At 42.5% G+C, this 15,580-nt stretch overlaps 1 protein-coding gene across 5 annotated transcripts in view; it reads right to left on the bottom strand.

The window, feature by feature from the left end:
• The window catches only part of EBF4 (EBF family member 4), a 449,896-nt gene that overhangs the window by 45,434 nt on the left and 388,882 nt on the right, over positions 1–15,580 (bottom strand). For all 5 annotated transcript variants that reach the window (XM_029594987.1, XM_029594972.1, XM_029594978.1 and 2 more), the window contains exon 13: positions 891–956. In XM_029594987.1, coding sequence (XP_029450847.1) covers positions 891–956 — 66 coding nt within the window. The remainder of the gene's footprint in view (positions 1–890; positions 957–15,580) is intronic.

The following is a 15,580-nucleotide window of genomic DNA, read 5'->3' on the forward strand; positions in this document are numbered from 1 at the left end:
ATGGCATGCAAAGGAGATGATTATCTAATCATGGGCAATGCAGGGAGCCAAGCTAACAGGGAGATCGGGTTAGTGAGGATTTTTAATGTGGGTTTTTAGCACCTAGGTGAGGGTGGGAGTTAAGTGAAAGCGATGGTGTGGAGACCGGTTTTTGATGCTTTTGTGGGTCAGTCAAGCAGCAGACGAAACTGGTAGAGAGAAGGCAGCTTCTCAATGAGGCAGAATTGCCGATCTGCATTTCACGCTCTTGCTGGCGGTCAGAGTCTGATCATGAAAAGGTTAGATACTGCTCTACCCACCTTCACATCAATTTCTGGACCACTGATTTATTCATTTTTTCAAAAAAGAAAGGCTTTCGTCCTGAGAATCGTTCCCTGGTCTTCACACACCAATGGGTGTCCGCTCAGGTTTCTGTGCAGATGTCCTTGCGATTTACTATATAGAGTGCGCGTTACTGAGCGCATTACGGCACGTGTGTTTCAAGAATGCAGATTTTATGCCCATATCTAATTAGCATATGTGGCCAATATGAAATCCTGCACTGCCGCTGGTTTTAAGCCCCGCACGCCAAAAAAAATCTGCACAGAAAAATCAGGGTGGATTTCAGCATGCATCTTATTACATTGTTCCCACTGTGATGCCTCACTGCTCTCTGATTTCGGTACCATGGTGAACAATAACCAGGCAGAAGAGATACTATATCCCCTATATCCATGTCTTTGAGCATATTGGGAGTGTGGGGTAACTAACTTGGTTTTATATTTCCACAGTGATACATTGTGTTCCAATGGCATCACTACCTCTCTGACCTGTGGCGGGGAAGCAGACATAGTGGCTGTAACCTGTTCAACAAGGGAAGCCTTTTTCAATCATCCAGGATGTGACAATACCTGGTTACTGTGTGGCATCCCATAAAGAGCCTCGACAAGATCTGCTGCCCTCTTCAGCAGGACTTCCTGTGAAGACACAAACATACAGTGGAGATTTCAGATGTCTGTAAAAACAAACAGCACTGCAGCAGCATCATAGTTTCACCACTAAATTATATTTACATTCCCTGGACAGCAAAACATGTATCAGAGTTTTGTACCACTTTTGCTTCAGTTCTAGTTCTAGTTTTGTGAGCCTGAGATTTTTCAATCCAAAATGCTTGATTATTTTCATTGACAAAATTGGTACAATTTTTTAGACACATTAGAGAAACAGGAGGGCTATATTCTGTCACTCTAGGAAAGGATTCCAGTACACAGAACTGAATAGGCTCATAACAGAAAGCACCAAGAAATACGATGGCTACTATCATGTACCTCTCCAAATTCATGCCAAGCAGAGAAAAGGAAAGCATGGAGATAGAGGCAACTAGTGGCCGAACTCACACTCCCACCAGCTGCAAAAATCATCCCCCACTCAAAGAGTGAGGACGCCTGTGCTGTTATACTTTAAGGCTGGACAGCTCCATTCCTGCTAAGCCATGATATCTGCAGTAACCAAAGCCACACATCCCTGTGCCATAGGAAGCAGTAGCTGGCATTGGGTCCTTTGAGCAGAAGCTGCCTGAGATTGAAGACAGTGGAGGAATCTGTGTATTGGGGATCAGTGTTGTCCCTCTGCCAGTCTGGCTCATTGTTGAGAGTTGCAGGGAAATGGGAGTTATGGCACCGGTCCATCAGGTGGTACTGACTGGTGAGGAGCAAAAGCTGCTGGCAGTGATTATGACAGATGTGCTCTAGGAGGAAGAGATTAGATGTTCAGTGATGGAAGAAGAAGTAGCCAGCTCAGGCCCAGCAGAAGAGGAAAAAGCAGCCCACGGGACAAAGGTGAAGCATCCAGCTTGGCATGAGCCCTCTGCTCACTTGCAAACTGTCATTGAATCTAAGACCAGCCCTAGCAGCTTTCCCTGGCTCAGGTTCTTCAAAAGACTTGAGCTGGGACAGCCTAGATTAAAAGTAGAAGTCCATATTTTTATGTGAGCTGAGCTGCTGGTTACTTACATCTCAATTTACCTTGCTAATAAAAGCAGTGCTGTTTTTATTGTTCTTACAAATAAGAAATCTCCCTGATTTGTTTATTTTTCTTTACAAGACAATCCTTTAAGTAAACAAACTCTATTGTGCCACAAATCTCTAACAAAAAAATGGGGTTTAGCCCCCCCATGCAAAAAATAAACAGAAAGCCAGCACAGATAAAGATATCCCATGGCCTGAGCAGAGTGAGATAAGTTTCCAAACAACAAGAAAAAACAAAGGTAAGCAACTTGCAAAGATAACTTACTAAACAGAAGTTGTAAATGGTGGAATGAGTGGTGGTCTATTTCATCATAGAACATACAAACACAACTTGTAAAAGCAAATACTTGGTTTACTAAATATGTAAAGTAAATATCAGCAAAGGCAAAATAATATTGCAGCAAATTTTGCATAAATCAGTAAAGGTAACTAAAATTGCAGTAATAAATCTATGCATGCAGAGGTAGATTTTAAAAGCCACGCGCGTGCACATGGACGCAGCAATTTTTTAACATGCACCCATCGGCGTGTGCATATTATAAACTATGATTCCTGCGTGTACATGAGCGCCCGATTTTTATATCAGTGCATGCATATGCATGTGGGTGAGTGGCGTGTCACGCGTGCAAAGGGGGATTTTTAAAAAATATGTACAATGATACAATCGAGCCTACACCAGTTCCCTCCCAGTCCACTCCAATTAAAGAGCAGACTGGGAAAGAACTTTCCTATCCCCCTACCTAGCCTTCTCCCTTTTTCCCTCTCCTCTCCTACCCCTAAACCTACCCTATCATAATTGTTTTGTTTTAGAACTTACCTGGTCCTCCGAGCAAGAGTAAGTTCCATGCGCCAACCAGCTGCCGGCGCACACTTCCCCAGGCCAGGACTTCATAGCCACTGTCCTGTTTGGCCCCCACCCCACCCAGACCCTGTCCTGCGGCCTGCCTCTTTCAAGGAACCCTGCACTTCAGCGTATATCGGGAGATACGTGCATGGCTGGGCCATTTTAAAAATGCGCTCGGCGCATGCACAGCCCAGCCACATGCGTATCCCTGGTTTTTGCGCATACTGGGCTTTGAAAATTTGAGCTAAAGATTTGTACAAAGAGATTTCCCTTGCAGCCCCCCTTTTGTGAGCCAATGTATCTGGGAATACTGGGAGACACATAGGCCTGGAGAAACACCATGAAATGGCTAAGGCAATCTCTCGCTGATGATCTGCTGGATACTGTCATTTACTCTTTTCTTATACCCTAAATTATGGCTCTTGTCCAGGTTTTACAGTTCAGTTATTCTATTTAGAATTCACAGTTTCAGCAAGTTCATGCCTTAGGCTGCAGTTTTGCTAGGCACTAGCCTTATCAGGCACTCAAGAGAAGTTTTCCTTTTTCTATTCTGGCTTGTCACTAAGCAGACTAAGGAAAAAATCAGCATGCAAAACTATCATGTTTTAAAAAGCCTTATGCTATGTTCTGAGCAATATTAATTCATTTATTGGTTATTACTTTTGTTCCACTCTTCCCACCTGCCGTGTGATAAAACGTTTCCAATCGACTTATCTAACTCCCTGTTACTTTCCAGAGCAGTGTAACGTGCCATCAACATGTTGCCATGTTGCGGTTGGTGTCCCTTTACCTCCTCAGTGCCATGCTACCTCCACTGCCGCTGAGTCAGTGGCCACCCTTAGGTGCGCACGTGCCTATGGCATGCTAATATAGGTCCCTTGGTGGGAAACCTCTCTGCGGTGCCTATGGATGACATCATCACTCCAGGCTACTTAAAACCCTGCTAGACAGCATTCTGATACCTCAGCAACAGGTCCATATCCCTTGCAGTGTGTATTGGTACTCCCATTCTTCGTCTAGCTGTTCCGGGGCCTCCTTGGCTGTTCCTGTTCCTGCCTTGCCTGGTTTGTGCTCTTCTTCTGGCCCCCATGCTTGTTCCTTTGTGTCTTCCTTGTCCCAGTTCTCATTGCCTTGTCTTGTCTGTCTTGTCCCTCTGTGTCTCTTCTTTGTCCATCTTGTCTTTCTTGGCCTGACTTTCTGGTTCTGACCCCTGCTTGGATTCTGAATTTTTTGTGGTTTGCTGCCTACCGTTACTTTTGGCCTGCACCAGGACTCTGTCTTCTCACTGTCTGCCTCGATCCTTGGACTGGACCTGTGTCCTCTGCTTGTTGCCTACCTTAACCTTGGATTATACCAGATATGCTCTACTCACTGCTTGCCCTGACCACTATCTATGCTTGGACTCACTCTGACCATTCCTTGAGAAACTCTTACCTAAGCCCTGCCAGCCCCTGGAACCCAAAGGCTCAATCCACGGGGAACAGGGCTGGTACAGGTGAAGCTCCAGGTCCTGTCCCAGCAAGGGCATGTCCACCAGTTGGTGGCATGGACCTAATGGGCTCATCTACTAAGCTGCATCAGCCAAGCCACAACCTAAGGGCTCAAACCCATGACCCTGACAAGCAGCCTGATATATAAATGATTTTCTGTGAAGAAAATGAAAGTAATGTAAAAAAAAAAAATACAAATCATATTGAAATGCTGAATTCCAGCAATTATCCAACCTGAAGATTTAAGATAATGATTCTTCTAAAAATTAAGTCATAGAATCTGATTCACCTCATAAAACAGGAAGTAAGAATGCTTGGAAGAAAAATGATCAGGATCCCATGAATATAATTGTCCAGACATGAAACACTTCACAAACAAGTTATGTTAAAAGGTATCTGGCAACGTTTGGGACAGGCACATAGAGGACATATCTTTGAAAAAATACTGAAGCTTAAGCATATGATAAATGCTGTCAAGAGAGAGCAAGAAAAGTCTACTACTACATACATGTAGCATGTGGTATCATTAGCTGAACAACTCTACATCCTAGGAGATCCAACTAAGGAGGCAGAAGTTGTATCACTAACAAACCAAAGACTCCCTCAACCATATTACGGAGTGGCAGAAATTTTCACGTCTGCAATATGTCTCAGTTGATTTCAGAAAGTCTGTCATATACTACTACTACTACTACTACTTAACATTTCTATAGCGCTACATGATATACACAGTGCTGTACAAACATACAAAAAAGACAGTCCCTGCTCTATAGAGCTTACAATCTAATAAGACAAACATACAGGACAAGAGACTTGGGGTATTTCAGAAAGCAAGACAATAGTTATAAATAAAAGAAAAGAAAGTTAGTTAACAAAACTAAAAGCAGACAATCGGGCATAAGATTTAAAAGCAGTTTCAAAAACATGGGTCTTTAGATGGGATTTAAACACAGCAAGAGAAGAGAGCATGACGCACCAGTCAAGGAAGACTATTCCAAGCACATGGCGCAGTCAGGTAGAAAGCATGGAGTCAGGAATTGGCAGTAAAGGAGAAGGGGACAGATAGAATAACTAGTCCGATGAGCAGAGTACACGAGGAGGGGTGCAGAGAGAGATAAGAGAGGAGAGGTAGTGACGTGCTGCAGAATGAAGGCATTAGTAGGTGAGAAAGATTTTACAATCCGCATGCACATGTGCAGCCAGCGTGGGCAAGGGGGGTGAACTTTTGCAAATTACGTGCAGCGACGCAATCGGGCCTTCCCCAGTTCCCTACTCTCTTACCTAAACTCCCTCCCTCTTCCCCTCTCCTCTCCACCCCCTAAACCCTACCTATCTATCCATGTTTTGTTTGTTTTTCAACTTACGTCGGGATGGAGCTGAAGTAAGTTGCGCATGCCGACCAGCTGTCGGAACGCAAGTCATCGGGACAGCATACAATGGCACTGTCCCGTCCCGCCCCCATCCTGCCCCTTTGAAGAGGCCCGGCATTGTGCACCTACAGGGGTGTACGTGCGTGGCCGGGCCCATTTGAAAATGTGCACAGTGCACGCAAGGCCTGGCCACACACATAAATTTGGCAGATAGTGAGTAGAGAAGGGGGCCCAGGACAAAACCCTGGGGCATACCAATTGATAGTGGAATGGCAGTAGAGAAGAAACCACCAGAGGAAATGCTAAAAGTGCGATGGGAGAGTTAAAAGGAGTACCAAGACAGGACAGAGTCCCAAAATCCAGACGAGGACTGAGTGTCAAGGAGTAGGTGGTGTCAAAAGCAGCAGACAGGTCAAGCAGGATAAGGCCAGAGTAAAGACCTTTGGCTTTAGCCATAAACTGGTCAGTGGAAATTTTGGCAAGAGTTGTTTCAGTTGAATGTAGAGGGCGAAAACCAGACTTGAGAGGATCAAGAATGTCTTGATATGTAAGAAGACAGTGGCAGTGAACAGCACGGTCCAATGGTTTGGAAGCAAATGGTAGAATAGAAATGGGACGATAGTTGGCAGGACAGGTAGGATCCAGTGAGGGTTTTTTAAGGAGTGGTATGATTACAGCATGTTTGAAAGCAACAGGAACAGTAGCAGTGGTGAGTGATAGATTGAGGATGTGACAGATGGAAGTGGAGATGGAACTGAGGAACTGGTTGGGGACAAGGTTAGAGGTACAAGTAGTGAGTTTGGAGGAAGAGAGAAGATGAGCACTTTCCTCCACTGTGACTTCAGGAAAGAAGAAGAAAGTGGCGGAGGGTAGGGGAAAGGTAGAGGAAAGAAGTACGGGAGAAGAACAATGCCAGAAAAAAGATACTCTAGATACTCAGTCAGCATATGCAGAGAAACTTCAGAGAAAATGACAGAAAGAAAATAAAATGCAAGAAAGTTTTAACATTTTGCAAGGGATTATTATTTTGCATCTAAGAGAAATAAAAATCCTCAAAATGCAAAAGGGACTAAATATTTTTTTAATTCAAGTCATGAAAGGATAAAAGAAAAAATAATGAGCAAAAACAGCAAAAGACTTATTAAATGACAAGAACATCACTAGATCCATCAAAAAACAATAAGCATTCCATGCGAAAACAGACCATATAGATCAAGAGACAATTGACAGCAAAGAGCTATTTTCACTAGAATCTGGTGCCTCATGTCATTTAACTCACAGCGTAAATTACTCGATAACTACACTGCAACTCAAGACAGATCTGTAATAATGCCATATAAATAAAACAAGTTTATATTTGCAGAGATAAAAAATGGCGCCTTTGGCTCAAAAACATTCCGTAGCCCCTCTTTTCACAGATCTTGAAGATAGCTGAGGTCATTTCATTCCTATACACAACTTTATACTTGCGAATGAATGTTTTTCACAGGAGTTATATGTTTCATTCAAAGGCTGAATTTTTAACAACTAATTTGAAAACTTTTCACACAGATGAAAATTATTTTGCTTTTTACTGGATTTAATTTTTTTAATCCTAAATTATTCTTTTACAAACTGCAGTGTACGGACATTTTTTATTTTTCTCCAAAGAGCTGGTTTTTTTTCTGGCTCTGATGAACTTTTTCACTGTTTTATGTATGTCTTTTGTTGTGTATATTCTTGAACTAGTACATATATTTATTTGTGACATCTTTGAAGTACTCCATTGTTTATTTGTGAATACTATTAACATAACTGACATTTTCTTCATTATTCAGCAAAAAACAAGACGATAACCGCCATTTATGACTTGAACAAAAGAAATTAAACTGTGCTTTTCTTTGTTATCAGGTCTGAGATAACAGCAGTGCAAAGAAACATAATAAATAAATAAATAAATAAATAAATAAATAACTACTGGAGCTAGTTGGGGGGGAAGGCAGAGTGAAGGAATGTGATAGGAGCAGTGAAAGAAGTTTTATGGGAATAAATATGCCAAAGAATATTTCATGGACCACAGTATGCCAAAAATAATTATTTATTTATTTTGCTATTTAAAAATATCTATTACTCGCTCCATCCAAAAGTGCAGGGTGAGGGACAAAAATACAGATATTGTACTTCTAACAAAATAATAGCGCTACACTACATACTGACATAAAATGATACCACAATAAACTATGGTCCTAGAAAACTGACTCAATGAAGTGAGATGAGTTAAAATATTTCCACACAAAACTGCTGGTTATGACAGCAATGACTAGTCATAAGCCGATTTAAACCAAAAGATCTTCAATTTCATTTTACATGAACAAAGGCAAAGCTCATTTTCTGTATCATCACTGGACCAGCAATAGAGAAGGTCTATTCCTGTGTTTCATCAAGAAAAGTACTTTTGACGAATTGATATCCAGCATAATGTGGCCCAGTGATCTGAGTTCTCAGGGAAGACGATAGAGCTGATAGAGCTGGTTGAAAAAAATAAACAACCTGAGTTCTTTGCACAATGAATGCAACATGGAAAATTGTTGAGTTTTTATGGTAGGGGGATGTAGAAATGTTAAAAGTTTTTCTCAGTTACATTTTGATTAAATTAGTCAGAGTTGATTAAGAACTGATGCATTCTATTCATATTAATGCCACTTATTTTGCAGTATGCATAACTAATTTTTGAACACAGCTTCATGAAGACTTAGCATCAAAAGATCTAGTTGATATTTGAGTGAATTTTCAAAACTTATCCGTATCAAAATTATATGTGAAACATCCACACAGAATCCGTATTTTCTAAATGGACCATGTACATGCATATATCTGCCTTTATGAGTACAAGTATGTGCTAAAAATGTGGGCATGACAGGGGCTATTTTAAAAGCGACTTGCATGCAAACATCATCAACACTTCATGAGTAGATTTACTACAGCTATTTTACTCAAGTTCAAACTTTCATGGTGTTTTTTTGACTTGGTATTTGGTAGGCTGGATTCTCCAAGTGAGTGAACATAGCAGCAGGCTAGGAGGTGAAAGTGTGTGTGACTGAGACATACTTGGGGTGGGTATATATAAATGGGTCAGACTGGGCCATACTGGGGCATGGGAGTGAGTATACCTGGATCAAACAGGGCCATGCTGGGAGATGGTAGTATGACTGGGACAGACTGGGCCACACTAGGGTTGGAAGTGAGTGTACCTGGGCAGATTGGGCCATACAAAGGGGGTGGGAGTGAAAAATGGAGAATTTAACTTAAAAGTTATTCTGATAGACTTATGGATACTCATGGCACAATAGTTGAAGAAGGAGAGAGAACAAAGATGAAGAAGGAGAAGGAGAAGGAGGAGGTACCCCTTGCAGAGAATATACAGAACTAGGGCACAGTTTTTGGATCTGTCAGAGGAGCAAATTGTGCACATGTTCAGATTCAACAAGGAAACCATACCATCCCTATGCCAGCAGTTAGAGCAAGACCTGCAGGGATCACATCTTACCAGTACACTTCAAGGTCACTATTGCCCTGGCATTTTTAGCTACCTGCACCTTCCAGAAACCTCTAGGGATTATGATTGGAATAAGCCAGTCTGCCATCTCCATGAGGTCAATATTGACATACTAGATAGCTGGATATGTGACTTATCCAGCTATCTAGTTAGCCAGACAAGTCCTGGATAGGCAATGGGTGGATAGGAGTGGTGCTACTTAGCCAGATAAGTTATTTGGCTAAGTAGCAATATACAGCCTTAGATGGCTATCTTATTCAGCTAAGTTAGATCTGCTCAATAGCTAGTGGGATCCCACTAGCTAGTGATCCCAGAGTCCATTGCAGATGTTTGCTACAACAGAGCCCACCGGCAAACCAGGGCAGTCATCGAGAGAGCCTTTGGCCTACTCAAAGCATGTTTCTGCTGCCTGGCCAGATCTAGGGGTTACCTTCTCTACAACCCCACTAAGATCTGTGAGAGTTTTCTAGCATGATGCATGCTTCATGCGTGCCAACATCAGAGATCTGCTTCCTCCAGAGGGACTAGAAGATCTGGATGAAAAGGAAGAGGAGGCACCCAGGAAACTGAGCTGAGTCATAGGAATTGCAGTAGACACATCACCAGAGTCAACAGGAGGCTATACAGCAGGCTATACAGGAAAAGAACACTATGATACAAAGATATTTTAGAAGGTAAAGATGCATTTATTTACATGAGTGACAGATGTGCAGAGAAGTATGAAGGGATGTGCATTCATTGATATTTGTGCATCCATTTGTTGCATTAGTTTCACTGCTAGTGCATATCTTATGAATGTGCGCACAAAATGAATGGTGCCCACAAAGACACACACCATTTGTTGTTCATCCATTCATTAGATATGTGCTTAGCAGTGAAATGAATGAAATGAATGGATGCACAAATGTCAATGAATGCACATCCCTAGAAATATACAGTATACAGTTAATGTTTCCTTGGTCACCCTCTTTTTCTGGGGGAAATATCTGCTGCCTTTGCCTGCCCAACTGCAAGCTCCTCTTCAACAGTGTCTGATCACTGCTGACAATGCCCTTGGGGGCATTAGAAACTTGGGCCAGTGTTAAAAGCTGATAGCTGCTGGAGGGCTGCATTGCTCCTTTAAAGGAATGTGATGTTGTAGAGGAGATGATCTGGAAGCAGTAGTGGTCCTTGTCTCTTCAGCCAGCATACTAGGTGAGGCTATCTCCATTATGGCAGAGGGTAAGGATCCCCCTGTGTCCTCAGAGAGGGGGGAGTCTCTCTCTGTGGTGGTGGCAGTGTTGATAGAGGCTGTATCAGTGAGGATGGTGTTGTTATGTGAGGAGGTAGAACCATCAAGAACAGTGGTGAAGCAAGAGGAGGAGCTACCAAAGGGGCAGGTGGAACTCCAGCAAGGGGAGGCACCATCCAGAGTGGTGGTGCAGCAAAGGCTGGTGGGGGCTGCATCCAAGGATGCATCAGATACCACAGAGAATTCCATGCTGCTAGTGGTGGTTCACAGGGTGGCATCCTCTGCAGCATCTCCTTCCACAATGCAGTCTGGGCATGCATTTCTTCATGCATGCCCCTCTGCTCCTGCTGTATGTCATTTATCTCTTCCTGTACCACATTCTTCAGGCCTTGTATGACATGCCTAAGGCTTGCTACCACTCTAGTTTTCAGTTGGATGCATATGCCTCTCTGCTAGAGTGGACCCCACCTCCTTTTCTCTTCCTGAGATGAGGTCTTCCTCCACTGAGTCACCCTCCCCCTCACCAATTCTATGCCACCAGATAACCAGTGTGCATGACAGGGTATAAGTTGGTTGAGTCTCCGTCTCCTCTTCCTCCTTCATGACAGGGTAGCAATGCTCAGGTGAAGGGTGCTCATCAGCTGGTCCCTCCTCCTCATCAGTGTCCTCTTCTGGGTTTGTGGGCAGCACCCATGAATGTGACCTTGCCTGTCGTAGGTTACTGGGTAGGACCATCAGAATCCTTACCTTCTCCTCCCCTGCAAAAAGGGAAATACATAATTTCAATATACATTCCATGTGGGCTTTTCTCTTCATACTCACTAGACCTTCCTTTCTGGTAAGCAGAACTGCAGAGAAAGGTACCATGAAGCACTTTTAAAGCACCAGTACACATGAATAGAGAATGGATTCACAAATTGGTGTGGCTCTTGTCTGCTGGCCCTATCAGCCTTGTACACCATTTCATATTTCAAAAAAAGAACATATCTACAAGTAAAGAGGTAGTCTTTTTCAGACCCATGGAAAATGTCACAGCCCCTTACAAACATACTGTATGTGACTTCTACAGGTCTGAGTGCCCTATCATGATAGTGATCTCACTAGACCTAGCCTGTCTAATGTCAGCATTGTGTTAGTGTGCAATGGAAGAGCGGCCCTACCCTTTGGGTGGGGTATCGCAGTTCAGTGGCAGCAGAGAGCAGGTATCGCCACAGATAAGACTCAGAGGAGCATTGAGAGGAAACATTCTAGGATTAGAGTTCTGGGAAGTGCAGAAGAGTGAAGAGAGATTGAGGGGAACAATGAGGTACAAGAGGTATGGCATTCTGCCAGGGAATGGTCACCAAAGTCTGATTCTGCTACAAGCAACCCTAGACTGTAAGAAGAGAGAAAATGATGAAGGAGGAAAGGATTTCTGCTAACATCTACTGGGGTGAGCTAAAGTAGAAGTGGTACCTTTCTCAAGGTCCTGAAATGTTTTATTTCTTTATTTACTCGAACAATTTTTAGATCGCTGATCCTCAAATCTCAGCAGGTAACAGAGGATACATATATAATTACAATTAATACAGACAGCACAAGAGTACATATACTACTAAAAGTAACAGGAGGTGAAAAGAAACAATGTTATTGTGTATTCTTGTACAGAGATACTGTAGGAACACTACACAGAAGTGTTTCATTTTTGGGTAATCATTTCCCTGCCATAAGCCAGTAAAGCATTTTATTTTTTACAACAGCACAGAGATGCAGAGTGTCAAAAAGACTGACTAGTGAGCAGGAAATTCTCTGAGTAAAAACTCATTATGAAAATACTCTGCTTTTCCCTCCCTGTGCCGGAATCCCTGGAGTTCATGATGTATTGGGTAATCCATGCCCCCCCCCCCCCCCCCCAGTGTGTTCATGTGCCCAGGACTTTATTTGTATGGGGGCTACTTCTCTTAATGTATGGTAGTTGACATTATTATAATCATTACATGCAAGTATTTTATATGCCTTTTCTATATAAAATGCTCACCATGAATGTCTTCAGGATGCGAGGTGTCTAGACTCCTACACCTCTCACAGCTGCCTCCGAAAAGGTGCTGGTTAACATATGTTTTCCTGCAGCGAAGATGATCTGGCTTGCAGGCCTCACTGCCCTCATCCTGGTCTGCTTTGCTTTACCAGGTGTTAGAGGTATTGCCATTTGTGACTCAGGCCTTTCATACTTCGATTGTTGTGTAAGTCCACAGTGGGCCTGTAACAGTTCTTCTCCCACATCTGCTCTTTCCTATATGAGCTCATTCTCCTAGACTCCTGCCCATACAAGATATTCTGGACCTTCATGGCCTCTTCAACCAGAAGGCAGACCTTCCTTGGGTGGAAGTTGGGCTTCTGAAGCAGGGCTCCCCTCCTTCCAGACATAGTGCAATTAGGAAGACAAGCACTGGGAGCAAGCCCTTTATACCTGCATGCATTTGTGTGTATAAAGGGGCAGAATTTATGCAAGTAATAATTACATGCATACATTTTTAAAATTGAGAACAAATGTATGTGTGTATGTTATATTCCATGCATATTGGTTTAATATACATGCATATAACCATTATAATAGTATGGTTTACACATATTTTTTCCACATAGATGTGTGTAGAATTGGTCTAGAAGTGGGATAAAAGAAGGCTCCAAGTTATCATGGACAACCAAAGTGAGTCCAATGTTTATCCCTATTGCTTCCACTGTGAGTAACACCTGTTCTGGCTCTGCCTGTCCCAAATGACATGGAGCCTGCAACTATGCCATGTCTAGAAGTTATATCTTGGGTATTAGGAAAGCAAAGCATGTGTGAATAATGAACTCATCATCAGAAGCTTTGTTGTTTTATATTTTGGCCTTGGCTTTTAATCTTTGTACTAGGTATTTTATCCATAAGGAACTAAACCTTCATTCTGCAACCAACTAAATATTAGGAAATTATATGTGTTCTGTAAATTACTATATATATCTCAGACAAATAGTTTCTATTGGGTGTCTGTAGCATCATCTACCCTAGAAACTCTTTGTAGTGTGATTAATGTCTGGATGGGAAGCAGCTAAGGGAAATTACAGGTCTGACCCTGGTTCAGGTGATAGCTAAACTCTGAAGGCTTCTAGTGCAAGAATTCTTATGAATTACATGTGATAGAGGTGGTTGAGGGAGCATCATGGAAACAGCAAGGAGTTTCTGGTAGCTCACAGCTGGGAGCTTTTGAGTGAAAGCACTCAAATATGACATTATCCTACATGTCTTACAGAACACAGGGCAAGCAAATCTTTTGCAGGCAGATCTCCATTGAAAGATAGGTATTTCAGAGTTATAGGTGTGGGCAGGTCAATGAAGGGATTTACAATGGAAGCCTTGGGGAAGTAATCTGGACCGTACCAGGGAGGACAGACAGTGTGAGCAGGGGAAGATTAGGCTAGGTGCTATAGCTCCCTCTGGCACCTGTATTATGTGAGGTAGGCCTTCATCTCTATGGGGTGTAAAAGATATTTTTTTGGTCATTGACATATGCAGTTTTTAGGACATAGATGTGAATTGTTACAACTTGCAGCAGATAACTTCATGTAAATGGAGTTTCTATCTGCACATCTATATTACACCTCTTTTCTGCACTGTAGTTGAAATGCACACTTATTGTGCACTGCTAGTTTCACCATCCAATAGTATTACTAATGGAAAAGCATACAAGACGTTTCTCTCTATAGACTCATCTTGTGCTTGAGGTTTGCTGCGTTTACTTCTTTGCATCTTGGAGGAGGACAGAGGACAATGTTGAGAACAATCAGAGATGTGTAGAGTCCATTATAGGAAGGTCATTCATAGGAGCAACCTATACCCTGCACACCCAATTAAACAGAAGTTACACATAGGCAATAGTACTGTAAGGGTAGTTCAGAGGAGGGTAGAGTTGATTGGAAAGATCTGCATGGCAAGCTACATGCATGACAGCATGTAGGTGAGAGAGTGAATGTAATAGGCTGTCCTGAAAGGAGTTTTACTGGGATCATAAAAGAACCACAGCTTGCCTCAAATAAAAAAGACACACGCAGAAATGTAACAAAGTCCAGGCTCAGAAAGGGGAAGAGGCCTAGAAGGAAGGGTAGAGGGGCAGGGGAATGGCCGAAGTGCCACTGCTGGGTCCACTGCTCCTGGTGGTGCTAGTGGCTACTGCTCCCCAGTGATGGGCACAGCTGCTGCAGCTGCAGGAGGGGCCAGGATCTCAGCTTCCTCTTCCTTCTCTTCCTCCAGTCTTGTGTTTTCTGTGAAGAGAGCAAAAAGTGTATGTGTCAGTCCATCAGCTCGTATGCTCCAGGGTATGATGGACATCATCATACAATCTATTATAAGGTACTGGTTTAGTGGGAGAGGTGGAAGTGATGGTAAGTGCTCCTAGTGGTGGGACACCCATGTCCAACTGGTTAAATATTTACCTGACAATCCTAAATATTTCTTGCAATATATAATCTACAGCCCAGATCCAATAAGAATTTGAAGTGAAAGCCCTGGTTCTTTATCCTTTACCTACAGTAAATTAACAAGTAGATCTCTCAAGCTAGCTTTCTATCAGTCTTTCAGTTTACCTGTCTTCTCTGACTCATCTGATATGATAGAAGTCTACAAAATAATGAAAGGACATGAACAAGTTAAGTTAAGTTAAATCAGTTATTTACTCTCTTAGATAATAGAAGGACCAGGGGGCACTCCATGAAGTTAGCAAGTAACTCATTTAAAACAAATTGAAGCAAATATTTTTCACTCAGTGCATAGTTAAGCTCTGGAATTCATTGCAAGAGGATATGGTTACAGCAGTTAGTATAACTGGGTTTAAAAAAGGTTTGGATAAGTTCCTAGAAGAAAAATCCATAAACTATTTTGGTAATTAATAAGCAATAGTAGCTTGTGATTTATCTAAAGTTTGGGTCCTTGCCAGACACTTGTGACTTGGATTGGCCACTGTTGGAAACAGGATACTGGGCTTGATGGACCTTTGGTCTGACCCAGTATGGCATATCGTATGTTCATATGGATAGCAAGACCATATATATGTTCCCTGGGAAATGGAAGATTCTGTAAAGCAGT

Source organism: Rhinatrema bivittatum, chromosome 1 (assembly GCF_901001135.1).
Source record: "Rhinatrema bivittatum chromosome 1, aRhiBiv1.1, whole genome shotgun sequence".
NCBI lineage: Eukaryota > Metazoa > Chordata > Amphibia > Gymnophiona > Rhinatrematidae > Rhinatrema > Rhinatrema bivittatum.